The following is a 14307-nucleotide window of genomic DNA, read 5'->3' on the forward strand; positions in this document are numbered from 1 at the left end:
GTCAGGACGTGGATCCAAAGTTCAAGTGTAGGACAAGGGTCAGTCCTGGTGCCCTCCTCCCACCAGGTAGGTGAAGAATCTCACCAGTGACAGAGCATCAACTCATCGCTGAGATGGAGGGGGTGGTCGTCGTCTGCCAACTGCATTGCCCTGCATGGGAGCTGCATGACCTCACACTGTTGCCATTCCAGCACCCGATCCATCTCTCAGACCCTCAGGAAGAAGCTTCAGCCACGTGTGTTTCATTTTCAATATTTATCACACTGTGGATTGGACACAATACAACAGCTCGCAAACACCGGGCAGCAAATGGGCCAGACAGCGTACAGGGCACTGATTGTGCCCCACGTCCCTCAGTCCTGAGACTGCAGCAGCCACTATTCCAGTTTACTGACCAACTGGTAATGTTACTGGCTGGGGCCATGTTGGGAAAGACCGAGTCCAGTTTGTCCAGAGCCCGAGGAACAGTTTCACATTTTAAATTAAAAATTCACATTCCACACACAGGTTACATTAGCACATTACATCTCTCTATGTTCTGTCTTCCCTGTACTTTCCGACTGGACGATAAATATTATATATTATTATTCTGTTTAAGAAGAAGTTTCTCCTGAGAGCACAAGTTGGTTGTTTGTCAGGGTTGAGGACGCAAGGTGCTGGTGGATTTACACCCCTCAACTCTGTCAATGAGTTGATAATGACTGGAAACATTCCCTGGATTTGAAATACATCCAATCAATATTCCATATGGACAGAGGCCGAGAAGACTGGTCATTCCACATAGCCAATCGACACTTTCAATACTCCCACACCTCTCCACCACCGCATTCCTCCCAGTGCTCCTGCTGCAAACAAACAGCCGCTCGCCTCTGCAGCTAACCATAAGACATAGGGGCAGGGCGTGGCCATTCAGCCCATCGAGTCTGCTAACCTTGGGGAATCCAAGACATGGTCGTTAATCTCAGTCCTCCGTGCTCCGAGAGAGATGTGTGCCCCCATCCTCTCTGCTGGGAATAGTCTCCCCTTGGACATCCAGATCACCTCCACACAACTTCCAATCCCCTGGGATCTTGCTTTTCACCAAGGAGCTGCAACTGGCTGTGGCTCGGTGTCAGGTGCTGAGAGAAGCCATGGGGTTCCACAGGAGGGATTCTGTGTGATTTGTGGCCCGCATGGGAATCGGGGTTTCCCTGGCTCCGACAGGAACTTCCTTCACCAGAGGCACCCGATTTTTCAGGAGCGCATTGACCTGCCCTGCCCAACAGATAAACCCCAGCTCCTCACACGTTAACACTTTTATTCTCAGAATCCTTCTCGTAAATCTCCTCTGACCCTCCCCAATAATTAGGAGAAGGGGCAGATGGAATACAGCATAAGGAAGGGAATGGTCCTGCACTGTTGAGGAAGGAAAAAAAGTGTAGACTATTTTCTAAACTGGGCAAAAATTTAAAAATCCTGGGTGCAAAAGGACTTGGATGTCCTCATGCAAATTTGTTAAAGGTTCACTTGCAGGTTGAGTCGGTGTAAGGATGGCAAATGCAATGTTAGCATTCATTTTGAGAGGACTAGAATATAATAGAAAGGCCCAGACAGAATGAATATGGAGAAGATATTGTCCAAAATACTATAGTGGGTAAGTCTAGGGCCAGAGGGCATTACCTCAGAATAGAGGGACGTCCCTTCAGAACAAAGATGAGGAGGAATTTCTTTAGCCAGAAGGTGGTGAAACTGTGGAATTCACCACCACAGGAGGTTGCAGATGAGTCAGAGTGACAAAAGTTGCAGGGAAGCGGCGTGAGAATTGGGTTGAGAGACATAATAAATCACCCATGATGGAATGGCAGACAAACTTGATGGGCTAAGAGGCCTAATTCTGCTCCGATGCCTTATGGTCTTTGGAAGGGCAGGGAGAGAACTCCACGGCTGGTATCAGAGGGTCAGTATCGACAAGAGAAACACAGGTAACCACACACACAGGACGCAGCAGGGCGGTGAACGATGAGCTTGGGTGTACCCCAGCCTCTCAGCAGGTGGTAGCCAGTGACTGGTGGATTGGTGGCTGGAAGCACCTCACGTGCTCCACTGTCGAGCTCTCGTTCTCCACCGACTTTAGGTACTTGTTGAGCATGGCAAAGATCTCGTTGTTGAGGATCTGATACTTCCTGATCCGGTCCGCCATCTTCTTCAGGGACTGTGGGGACACAGAGCAGTCAGAACCCAGTCATTGTGCATGGTTTCCCGATCACCAGCATTCACGGCTTCAAACATCTCCCACTCCCCCACACACCCCTCCAACATCTCCCACTCCCCCACACAGCCCTCCAACATCTCCCACTCCCCCACACACCCCTCCAACATCTCCCACTCCCCCACACAGCCCTCCAACATCTCCCACTCCCCCACACACCCCTCCAACATCTCCCATTCCCTCCTCCACCATTCACCCCATCACCAGCATTCTCCCCTTCCAACAATCACCTGTCCAAAATTCACCCTTTTAGCATTCACCCCTCCAACACTCAACCCCTCCAATGTTCATCTAACACTCACCCGCTCCAACACTCAACCCCTCTAACATTCACCTCCTCCAATGTTCATCCATCCTACACTCAACTCCTCCAATATTCACTCCAATACTCACCCCTCCAACACTCACCCCTAACAACATTCAACCCTCTAACATTCACCCCCTCCAACACTCACCTCTTCAACATTCACCCATTCCAACACTCAACCCCTCCAACACTCACACCTCTAATATTCACCTCCTCCAATGTTCATCCATCCAACACTCAACCCCTCCAATACTCACCCCTCCAACATTCATCCAGTCCAACATTCACCCCTCCAATATTCTCCTCCAATGTTCATCCATCCAACACTCAACCCCTCCAATACTCACCCCTCCAACACTCAACCCCTCCAACACTCACCCCTCCAATATTCTCCTCCAATGTTCACCCGCTCCAACACTCAACCCCTCCAATACTCACCCCTCCAACATTCACCCGGTCCAACATTCACCCCTCCAATATTCACCCCACCCAAACCCTCCAACATTTACCCCCTCCACCATTCACTGATCCAGCATTCCCCCACCCCCAACCATTCACTCCCTCACCGTGCTCTGCTTTGTCTGATCCTAGAAGTGACGTGGCCTGGATTCACTGCCTCCTCAGGTGAATTCATGTGTGGGTGACTGGGAAGAGGTGACAGGGGTGAGGGAGGAGTGTGAGAGAGTGAAGGGAGGCAGGTCAAAGGGGATGGGGTCAGCAATGCGGCTGATGGTGCTGGGCCCGTACTTGCTGAAGTTTAGAAGAATGAGTGAGGGATCTCATTGAAACTTGTCAAATATTGAAAGGGCTGGATAGAGTGGATGTGGAGAGGGCAGATCCTGTAGTGGGGAAGTCCAGGACCAGATGGCACAGCCTCAGAATAGAGGATCATCCACTTAGAACAGAGATGAGGAGGAATTTCTTTAGCCAGAGTGTGGTGAATCTGTGGAATTCATTGCTACAGACAGCTGTGGAGACCATGACATTGAGTATATTTAAAGAGAAAGTTGATAGATTCTTGACTAGTCAGGGTTAAAGGTTTCAAGGTGAAGGACAAATAATGGGTTGAGAGGGATAGTAAATCAGTCACGATGGAATAGTGGTGTAGATGTGATGGGCTGTATGGCCTAATTCTGTTCCATGTCTTGTGGATAGTGTGTGGGAAGGAGCTGGATGAGGGGAGCAGGAGAGGTTATGGGCTGAGTGAAGGAGTATGAACTGGATGGGGAGGCATGGAAAAAGCTCCTCTCATCCCTCTGGAGCTCTGCCCAGAGTGGGGTGAGGGAAGAATGGGGCAGTAGGAGGTGGGATGGAGGAGAGGAGGGGAGAGAGAGTGAGAGGAAGTATTTGAGGACAACCCCATCCTGCTTGTTGCAGGGTGACGAGATACATACCACATTTTTGATCATCTCGTCCTTGCCATCCTGTCTCTGCACTTTCAGGAGGTGATAACAGAAATCAAACAGGTCGAATCTCCGTTGCTGGCCCAATAGCACCATGATAGAGCATCCCGCCCAGTTCAACCCGTCTCCAAAACACTGCCTGGGGGAAGAGAAACAGACAGGAGCATCAGAGGGAGATCCCAAAAAACACCCCAACCAGTCCCCAAGGTCAGACAGATACATCCCCAGAAACACTCCCCAATTCCCCAAGGTCAGACAGATACATCCCCAGAAACACTCCCCAATTCCCCAAGGACAGGTAGACGGCGATCACCACTCTCTGAGTAAAAAACTTACCCCTGACATCTCCTCTGTACCTACTCCCCAGCACCTTAAACCTGTATCCTCTTGTGGCAACCATTTCAGCCCTGGGAAAAAGCCTCTGACTATCCACACGATCAATGCCTCTCATTATCTTATACACCTCTATCAGGTCAACTCTCATCCTCTGTCAGTCCAAGGAGAAAAGGCCAAGTTCACTCAACCTATTCTCATAAGGCATGCTCCCCAATCCAGGCAACATCCTTGTAAATCTCCTCTGCACCCTTTCTATGGCTTCCACATCCTTCCTGTAGTGAGGCGACCAGAACTGAGCACAGTACTCCAAGTAGGGTCTGACCAGGGTTCTATATAGCTGCAAAATTACCTCCCGGCTCCTAACTTCAATTCCACGATTGATGAAGGCCAATACACCGTACACCTTCTTAACCACTGAGTCAACCTGCACAGCTGCTTTGAGTGTCCTATGGACTCAGACCCCAAGATCCTCCACACTGCCAAGAGTCTTACCATTAATACTATATTCTGCCATCATATTTGACCTACCAAAATGAACCACTTCACATTTATCTAGGTTGAACTCCATCTGCCACTTCTCAGCCCAGTTTTACATCCTATCAATGTCCCGCTGTAACCTCTGACAGCCCTCCACACTATCCACAACACCCCCAACCTTAGTGTCATCAGCAAACTTACTAACCCACCCCTCCACTTCCTCATCCAGGTCATTTATAAAAATCACGAAGAGTAAGGGTCCCAGAACAGATCCCTGAGGCACCCCACTGGTGACCGACCTCCATGCAGAATATGACCCATCTACAACCACTATTTGCCTTCTGTGGGTAAGTCAGTTCTGGATCCACAAAACAATGGCCCCTTGGATTCCGTGCTTCCTTACTTTCTCAAAAAGCCATGCATGGGGTACCTTATCAAATGCCTTGCTGAAATCCATATATACTAAATCTATGGCTCTACCTTTATCAATGTGTTTAGTCACATCCTCAAAAAATTCAATCAGCTCGTAACGCATGACCTGCCTTTGACAAAGCCATGCTGACTATTCCTAATCATATTATACCTCTTCAAATGTTCATAAATCCTGCCTCTCAGGATCTTCTCCATCAATCTACCAACCACTGAGGTAAGACTCACTGGTCTATCTCTAATCCCTTTCTTGAATAAAGGAACAACATTCGCAACCCTCCAGTCCTCTGGAACCTTTCCCGTCCCTATTGATGATGCAAAGATCATCGCCAGAGGCTCAGCAATCTCATCCCTCGCCTCCCACAGTAGCCTGGGGTACATCTCATCCAGTCCTGGTGACTTATCCAACTTGATGCTTTCCAAAAGCTCCAGCACATCCTCTTTCTTAATATCTACATGCTCAAGCTTTTCAATCTGCTGCAAGTAGTCACTATTATCACCAAGATCCTTTTCCATAGTGAATACTGAAGTAAAGTATTCATTAAGTATCTCTGCTATTTCTCCCGTTTCCATACACACTTTCCCACTGTCACATTTGATAGGTCCTATTCTTTCACATCTTATCCTCCTGCTCTTCACATACTTGCAGAATGCCTTGAGGTTTTCCTTAATCCTGCTCGCCAAGGTCATCTCATGGCCCCTTCTTGCTCTCCTAATTTCCTTCTTAAGCTCCTTCCTGTTAGCCTTATAATCTTCTAGATCTCTAACATTACCTAGCTCTCTGAACCTTTTGTAAGCTTTTCTTTTCTTTTTGACCAGATTTGTTACAGCCTTTGTACACCACCGTTCCTGCACCCTACCATAACTTCCTTGTCTCATTGGAATGTAACTATGCAGAACTCCACACAATTATTTCCTGAACATTTGTCACATTTCTTCCGTACTTTTCCTTGAGAACATCTGTTTTCAATTTAAGCTTCCAAGTTCCTGCCTCATAGCCTCATAATTCCCCTTACTCCAATTAAACACTTTTCTAACCTGTCTGTTCCTATCTCTCTCCAATGCTATTGTAAAGGAGATAGAATTGTGATCATTATCTCCAAAATGCTCTCCCACTGAGAGATCTGACACCTGACCAGGTTCATTTCCCAATACCAAATCAAGTACAGCCTCTCCTCTTGTAGGCTTATCTACATATTGTGTCAGGAAACCTTCCTAAACACACCTAACAAACTCCACCCCATCTAAACCCTTTGTTCTAGGGAGATGCCAATCTATATTTGGGAAATTAAAACACCCAGTAAAGTTATTGACCGCATCCTATTCCTAACCTCCACCTACAGAGAATCTGTAGACAATCCCTCCATGACGTTCATCTTTTCTGCAGCTGTGACACTACCTCTGATCAACAGTGCCACACTCCCACCTCTTTTGCCTCCCTCCCTATCTTTTCTGAAACATCTAAAACCCGGCACTTGAAGTAACCAATCCTGTCCCTGAGCCATCCAAGTCTCTGTAATGGCCACCACATCATATCTGCAAGTACTGATCCACACTCTAAGCTCATCCGCTTTGTTCACAACACTCCTTGCATTAAAATAGATACATCTCAAACCTTTGGTCTGAGCGTGTCCCTTCTCTATCACCTGTCTATCCTCCCTCACACGCTGTCTCCTATCTTTCTCTATTTGAGAGCCAGATGCCTCTTCCCCAGTCTCTTCAGTTTGGAACCTAAGAACATTTCTATCACATACAAACCTTTGGTTTCTGTCCACACAAGCAGTCCTCGCATGAGCTTTATCCTCCTCCACCTCACTATCTGCTCTAACGCTCTGGTTCCCCTTACCCTGCAAATCTAGTTTAAACCCCCCTAGAGCTGCACTAGCTAACCTACCCGCAAGGATGTTAGTCCCCTTCTAGTTCAAGTGCAAACCGTCCCATCAGAACAGGTCCCACCTTCCCTGGAACAAAGCCCAATTGTCCAGAAACATAAAGCCCTCCCTCCTGCACCATCTCCTTAGCCACTTATTTAGCTGCATTATCTTCCTATTTCTGGCCTCACTAGCACGTGGCCCAGGGAGCAATCCTGAGATTGAAACCCTGGAGGGCCTGTCCTTCAACTTTGCACCTAACTCCCTAAACTCTCTTTGCAGGACCTCCTCCTTCTTCCTATCCACATCATTGGTCCCTACATGGACCACGACATCCGGCTGCTCACCCTCCGTCCTGAGAATACCGAGAACTCGATCTGAGATATCGCAGACCCTGGCACCAGGGAGACAACAGACCATCAAGATTCTCGATCTCTCCCACAGGGTCTTCTTGTCTCGATTTTCAACAGCCTTTGTACACCATAGTTCTTGTACCCTACCATCCTTTCCCTGTCTAATTGGAATGTACCTATGCAGAACTCCACACAAATATCCCCTAAACATTTGCCACATTTCTGCCATACATTTCCTTGAGAACATCTGTTTCCAATTTATGCTTCCAAGTTCCTGCCTGATAGCTTCATATTTCCCCTTAATCCAATTAAATACTTTTCTAAGTTGTCTGTTCCTGTCCCTCTCCAATGCTATGGCAAAGAAGATAGAATTGTGATCACTATCTCCAGAATGCTCTGAGAGACCTGACACCCGACCAGGTTCATTTCCCAATACCAGATCAAGTACAGCCTCTGCTCTTGTAAACCTATCTCCATATTGTGTCAAGAAACCTTCCTGAACACAACTAACAAACTCCACCCCATCTAAACCCCTTGTTCTCAGGAGATACCAATCAATATCTGGGAAATTAAAAGCTCCCACCACGACAACCCTGTTATTATTACACCTTTCAAGAATTTGCCTCACTATCTGCTCCTCGATGTCCCTGTTGCTATTGGGTTGTCTATAAAAAAACACCCAGTAGAGTTATTGACCCCTTCCTGTTCCTAACTTCCACCCACAGAGACTCCTTAGACAATCCCAACATGACTTGCTCCTTTTCTGCATCTGTGACACTATCCCTGATCAGCAGTGCCACTTATTGAAATTTGAGAGGGATGTCCATTTAGAACAGAAAATTCTTCAGCCTAAAGTTGTTGAATCTGTGGGATTCATTGCCATAAGCAGCTGTGGAGGCAAAATCATTGGGTGTATCTGAAATAGAGGTTGATAGGTTTTTGACTAGTCTGAGCATCAGGGTCACTGAGGGACACTGGGATAAGACCACAGATGCACATACTCCAACTCCCTTTAGGATACTCACTCAGCCGTAAACTCGTGTGTCCCGACGGGAATGCAGTAGACAAACTGCATGGCGCTCCAGAGGCGGTGAAACTCCACGCACTCATCCACGTGCATGACCCCGTTGGTGGCCGGAGGACCCTTCCACACAGGGTCCTGCAGATAATTCCTGACACGTGTCAAGATCACCTCGAACATGGAGAGGCCGCAGCACAGACGCTCCTTGGTCAGTAGGTCTCCCTCACGGGCTATGGCGATTTGCTGTCGGGACAGAAGTAGCCAGTGAGTGCCGGGAGAGGAAATGCGGTCACTGTCGGCACCGGCTGAACTGTGGTCTGTTCCCACCAACCCTGCATGTCTGACCGGTACGTCCACAAAGACATTAGCAAATTTCTACAGATGTGCCACTGGTTACATCTCCGTCTGGTATGGAGGGGCCACTGCACAGGATCGGAAAAAGCTGTAGAAAGTTGTAAACTCAGTCAGCTCCATCATGGGCACTGGCCTCCCCAGCATCATGGACACCTTCAAAAGCTGATGCCTCAAAAAGGCAGCTTCCATCATTATGGACCCCATCACCCTCATCTCATGGCTACCATTAAGGATGAGGTACAGGAGCCTGAAAACACACACACAACATTTCAGGAACAGCTTCTTCCCCTCCATCGTCAGAGTTGTGAATGGACATTGAACCCATTCTCTCTGGTTTTGCAGCACACAAACTGCTGGAGAAACTCAGCAGGCCAGGCAACATCTATGGAAAAGAGTAGTCAAACAATAAGTGTACATACATAAAAACAGCAGCCCTGCTGACGGGTCTCGGCCTGAAACGTCGACTGTACTCTTTTCCATAGGTGCTGCCTGGTGTGCTGAGTTCCTCCAGCATTTTGTGTGTTGCTCGGATTTCCAGCATCTGCAGATTCTCTCTTGTTTCTTACAGTGATTGACAGTTTTTTATTGTTATGTATTGCGAAGTGATACTGCCACAAAACAACCATATGCCTGTGAGATTAGGCCTGATACTGATTTAATGACGAGTTCCTCACTCGTCTGCAGGGTGGCCGAGACCACCCACTCACCCTCTCGCTGTCCCCTCCACTGGCATTGTTCCTGGTTGCCCCACACCGCGGCTGTAACATCCACCCTTGAAAACATGGCACACACTCACCCCTGGGGGTCACTTCATATCACACTGGTACACAAACATGTCCTGACCTCCACTTCCATCATTGTTCCACACACAATGACCCTCACTGGGATCAGACCCACACACACACTGACCCTCACTGGGGGACGGACCCCACACACACACTGACCCCCACTGGGGGACGGACCCCACACACACACTGACCCTCACTGGGGGACGGTCCCACACACACACTGACCCTCACTGGGATCAGACCCACACACACACTGACCCTCACTGGGGGACGGACCCCACTCACACACTGACCCTCACTGCGGGACGGTCCCACACACACACTGACCCTCACTGGGGGACGGTCCCACACACACTGACCCTCACTGGGGGACGGTCCCATACACACACTGACCCTCACAGGGGGACGGTCCCACACACACACTGACCCTCACTGGGGGACGGTCCCATACACACACTGACCCTCACTGGGGGACGGTCCCACACACACACTGACCCTCACAGGGGGACGGTCCCATACACACACTGACCCTCACAGGGGGACGGTCCCACACACACACTGACCCTCACTGGGGGACGGTCCCACACACACTGACCCTCACTGGGGGACGGTCCCACACACACACTGACCCTCACAGGGGGACGGTCCCACACACACACTGACCCTCACTGGGGGATGATCCCACACACTGACCCTCACTGCGGGACGGTCCCACACACACACTGACCCTCACTGGGGGACGATCCCACACACACACTGACCCTCACTGCGGGACGGTCCCACACACACACTGACCCTCACTGGGATCAGACCCACACACACACTGACCCTCACTGGGGGACGGACCCCACTCACACACTGACTCTCACTGGAGAACAGACCCACCCACACACTGACCCCCACTGGGGAATGATCCCACACACACTGACCCTCACTGCGGGACGGTCCCACACACACTGAACCTCACTGGGGAATGATCCCACACACACTGACCCTCACTGCGGGACGGTCCCACACACACTGAACCTCACAGGGGAATGATCCCACACACACTGACCCTCACTGCGGGACGGTCCCACACACACTGAACCTCACTGGGGAATGATCCCACACACACTGACCCTCACAGGGGGACAGACCCACACACACACTGACCTTTCACAGGGGGACAGACCCACACACACACTGACCCTCACAGGGGAATGATCCCACACACACTGACCCTCACTGCGGGACGGTCCCACACACACTGACCCTCACTGCGGGACGGTCCCACACACACTGACCCTCACTGGGGGATGGTCCCACACACACACTGACCCTCACTGGGGGATGGTCCCACACACACTGACCCTCACAGGGGGACGGTCCCACACACACACTGACCCTCACAGGGGGACGGTCCCACACACACTGACCCTCACTGGGGAATGATCCCACACACACTGACCCTCACAGGGGGACGGTCCCACACACACACTGACCCTCACAGGGGGACGGTCCCACACACACACTGACCCTCACTGCGGGATGGTCCCACACACACTGACCCTCACAGGGGGACGGTCCCACACACACACTGACCCTCACAGGGGGACGGTCCCACACCCACACACACTGACCCTCACAGGGGGACGGTCCCATACACACTGACCCTCACAGGGGGACGGTCCCACACACACACTGACCCTCACTGCGGGACGGTCCCACACACACACTGACCCTCACAGGGGGACGGTCCCACACACACTGACCCTCACAGGGGGACGGTCCCACACACACTGACCCTCACAGGGGGACGGTCCCACACACACTGACCCTCACTGCGGGACGGTCCCACACACACTGACCCTCACTGGGGGACGGTCCCACACACACACTGACCCTCACAGGGGGACGGTCCCACACACACACTGACCCTCACTGCGGGACGGTCCCACACACACACTGACCCTCACAGGGGGACGGTCCCATACACACTGACCCTCACTGGGGGACAGTCCCACACACACACTGACCCTCACAGGGGGACGGTCCCACACACACACTGACCCTCACTGCGGGACGGTCCCACACACACACTGACCCTCACAGGGGGACGGTCCCATACACACTGACCCTCACTGGGGGACGATCCCATACACACTGACCCTCACTGGGGGATGATCCCACACACTGACCCTCACAGGGGGACGGTCCCATACACACTGACCCTCACAGGGGGACGGTCCCACACACACACTGACCCTCACTGCGGGACGGTCCCACACACACACTGACCCTCACAGGGGGACAGTCCCACACACACACTGACCCTCACAGGGGGACGGTCCCATACACACTGACCCTCACAGGGGGACGGTCCCACACACACACTGACCCTCACAGCGGGACAGTCCCACACACACTCTGACCCTCACAGGGGGACAGTCCCACACACACACACTGACCCTCACAGGGGGACGGTCCCATACACACTGACCCTCACAGGGGGACGGTCCCACACACACACTGACCCTCACAGCGGGACAGTCCCACACACACTCTGACCCTCACAGGGGGACGGTCCCATACACACTGACCCTCACTGGGGGACGGTCCCACACACACACTGACCCTCACTGCGGGACGGTCCCACACACACACTGACCCTCACAGGGGGACGGTCCCACACACACTGACCCTCACAGGGGGACGGTCCCACACACACTGACCCTCACTGGGGGACAGTCCCACACACACACTGACCCTCACAGGGGGACGGTCCCACACACACGCTGACCCTCACAGGGGGACGATCCCACACACACTGACCCTCACTGGGGGATGATCCCATACACACTGACCCTCACTGGGGGATGATCCCACACACTGACCCTCACAGGGGGACGGTCCCATACACACTGACCCTCACAGGGGGACGGTCCCACACACACTGACCCTCACTGCGGGACAGTCCCATACACACTGACCCTCACAGGGGGACGGTCCCACATACACACTGACCCTCACAGGGGGACGGTCCCACACACACACTGACCCTCACTGCGGGACGGTCCCACACACACACTGACCCTCACAGGGGGACGGTCCCACACACACTGACCCTCACAGGGGGACGGTCCCACACACACTGACCCTCACTGGGGGACGGTCCCACACACACACTGACCCTCACTGGGGGACGGTCCCACACACACACTGACCCTCACAGGGGGACGGTCCCACACACACTGACCCTCACTGGGGGACGGTCCCACACACACACTGACCCTCACAGGGGGACGGTCCCACACACACTGACCCTCACTGCGGGACGGTCCCACACACACACTGACCCTCACAGGGGGACGGTCCCACACACACTGACCCTCACTGGGGGACGGTCCCACACACACACTGACCCTCACAGGGGGACGGTCCCACACACACTGACCCTCACAGGGGGACGGTCCCACACACACTGACCCTCACTGGGGGACAGTCCCACACACACACTGACCCTCACAGGGGGACGGTCCCACACACACACTGACCCTCACTGGGGGACAGTCCCACACACACACTGACCCTCACTGGAGAACAGACCCACCCACACACTGACCCTCACTGGGGGACGGTCCCACACACACACTGACCCTCACAGGGGGACAGTCCCACACACACACTGACCCTCACAGGGGACAGGACCTCATGCAGAGGGATACCACGACCCCTCACCCTGCCAATATCTTGGCGAAGATGTGAACTAATGCTTCGTTGGATTTACTTACACTGACTGGTAGATTCCCCTCCCATGGCAGCGATAGGTTCTGGGGGGGTAAAACAGTCTTCGTTTAGGACGGAAGCTCGTCAGAGGCCGGCGCTCTCTCCACTGCTCAGCCCCAGTGACGGCTTAGGCAGAGTTCAAAGTACAAAGGTCGAGCTGTTCAGGGTGCAGGTGAGGGCTCACTGTCCATCGCCGGTGTCCCAGGGTCCTCACGGTCACAACCAACCCCACTCCCCATCCCCACCCCTCGTCCGCGTCCAGGCTAAACAACATCCTGCTTTTGCACGGAGCCATATACCTCCAAGGCATCAACACTGAGCAACGGGCGAGGAAGAGGGAGTGATCGACGGGGGTGGGGGGTGGGAGAGGTCGGTGTGAGTTTCGGCCACCTAGTGTTCACGGAGGAAAAGGGAAGAGAATGTGGGAGACCGAGGGTAAAGGGCAGTTTGGGAGGGGAAACGAGACTGTCCATCAGGGAGTGGTGCTGGTGGACACCAGTACCTGGGGAAGGAGAAATGCCCCCCCCGATGGCGTGGTGGTCGGGGAGGAAGGTGGGGGCCACATTCTACAGCAGGGTGGGGCGGGGGGTTGTTTGCCATGGTGATTGATGGGAGGGTTTGGGTGAGGTGGGTGTGGGGAGGACGGGAGGGAGTGGAAAATTGAGGGAAGCACAATGTCCAGTCAGGACAACAGAACAGTGTCCGCTGGGCGCTGCGTCACAGGAGAGGGTCCCATCCATGGTTGACCTCTGTGGGAGAGGAAACGGTCCGGGTGACTCCCGTAGGGTCTCTGAGGTGATGGGATGGGGGGGTGATATTTGAGGATGGGTTGGGGAGAGCAGGAAACTCTTACCTGTGGGGTGCCAAGTCTTTCGATCAGAGGCACCAGGTGTAGGGGGGCATACTTTGCCTCCAGTCGTTTCATCCTCACCTCCAGACGCTCTCCCTCTGT

The 14307-nt window shown here is 52.5% G+C and overlaps 1 protein-coding gene across 4 annotated transcripts in view; it reads right to left on the bottom strand.

Moving 5' to 3' along the window:
• Positions 1 to 240: 240 nt before the first annotated feature.
• LOC140739100 (cytoplasmic FMR1-interacting protein 2) overlaps positions 241 to 14307 on the bottom strand; it is a 156129-nt gene continuing 142062 nt past the window's right edge. For 3 of the 4 annotated variants that reach the window (XM_073067053.1, XM_073067054.1, XM_073067056.1), the window contains exons 28-32: positions 14209 to 14303; positions 13361 to 13399; positions 8450 to 8688; positions 3950 to 4097; positions 241 to 2191 (exon numbers count right to left, since the gene is read on the bottom strand). In XM_073067053.1, the coding sequence (XP_072923154.1) occupies positions 2024 to 2191; positions 3950 to 4097; positions 8450 to 8688; positions 13361 to 13399; positions 14209 to 14303 (689 nt within the window). In that variant the 3' untranslated portion in view covers positions 241 to 2023. The remainder of the gene's footprint in view (positions 2192 to 3949; positions 4098 to 8449; positions 8689 to 13360; positions 13400 to 14208; positions 14304 to 14307) is intronic. The other variant, XM_073067057.1, reaches the window with a different exon arrangement.

This window comes from Hemitrygon akajei, chromosome 15 (assembly GCF_048418815.1).
Source record: "Hemitrygon akajei chromosome 15, sHemAka1.3, whole genome shotgun sequence".
In the NCBI taxonomy this organism is placed as follows: domain Eukaryota; kingdom Metazoa; phylum Chordata; class Chondrichthyes; order Myliobatiformes; family Dasyatidae; genus Hemitrygon; species Hemitrygon akajei.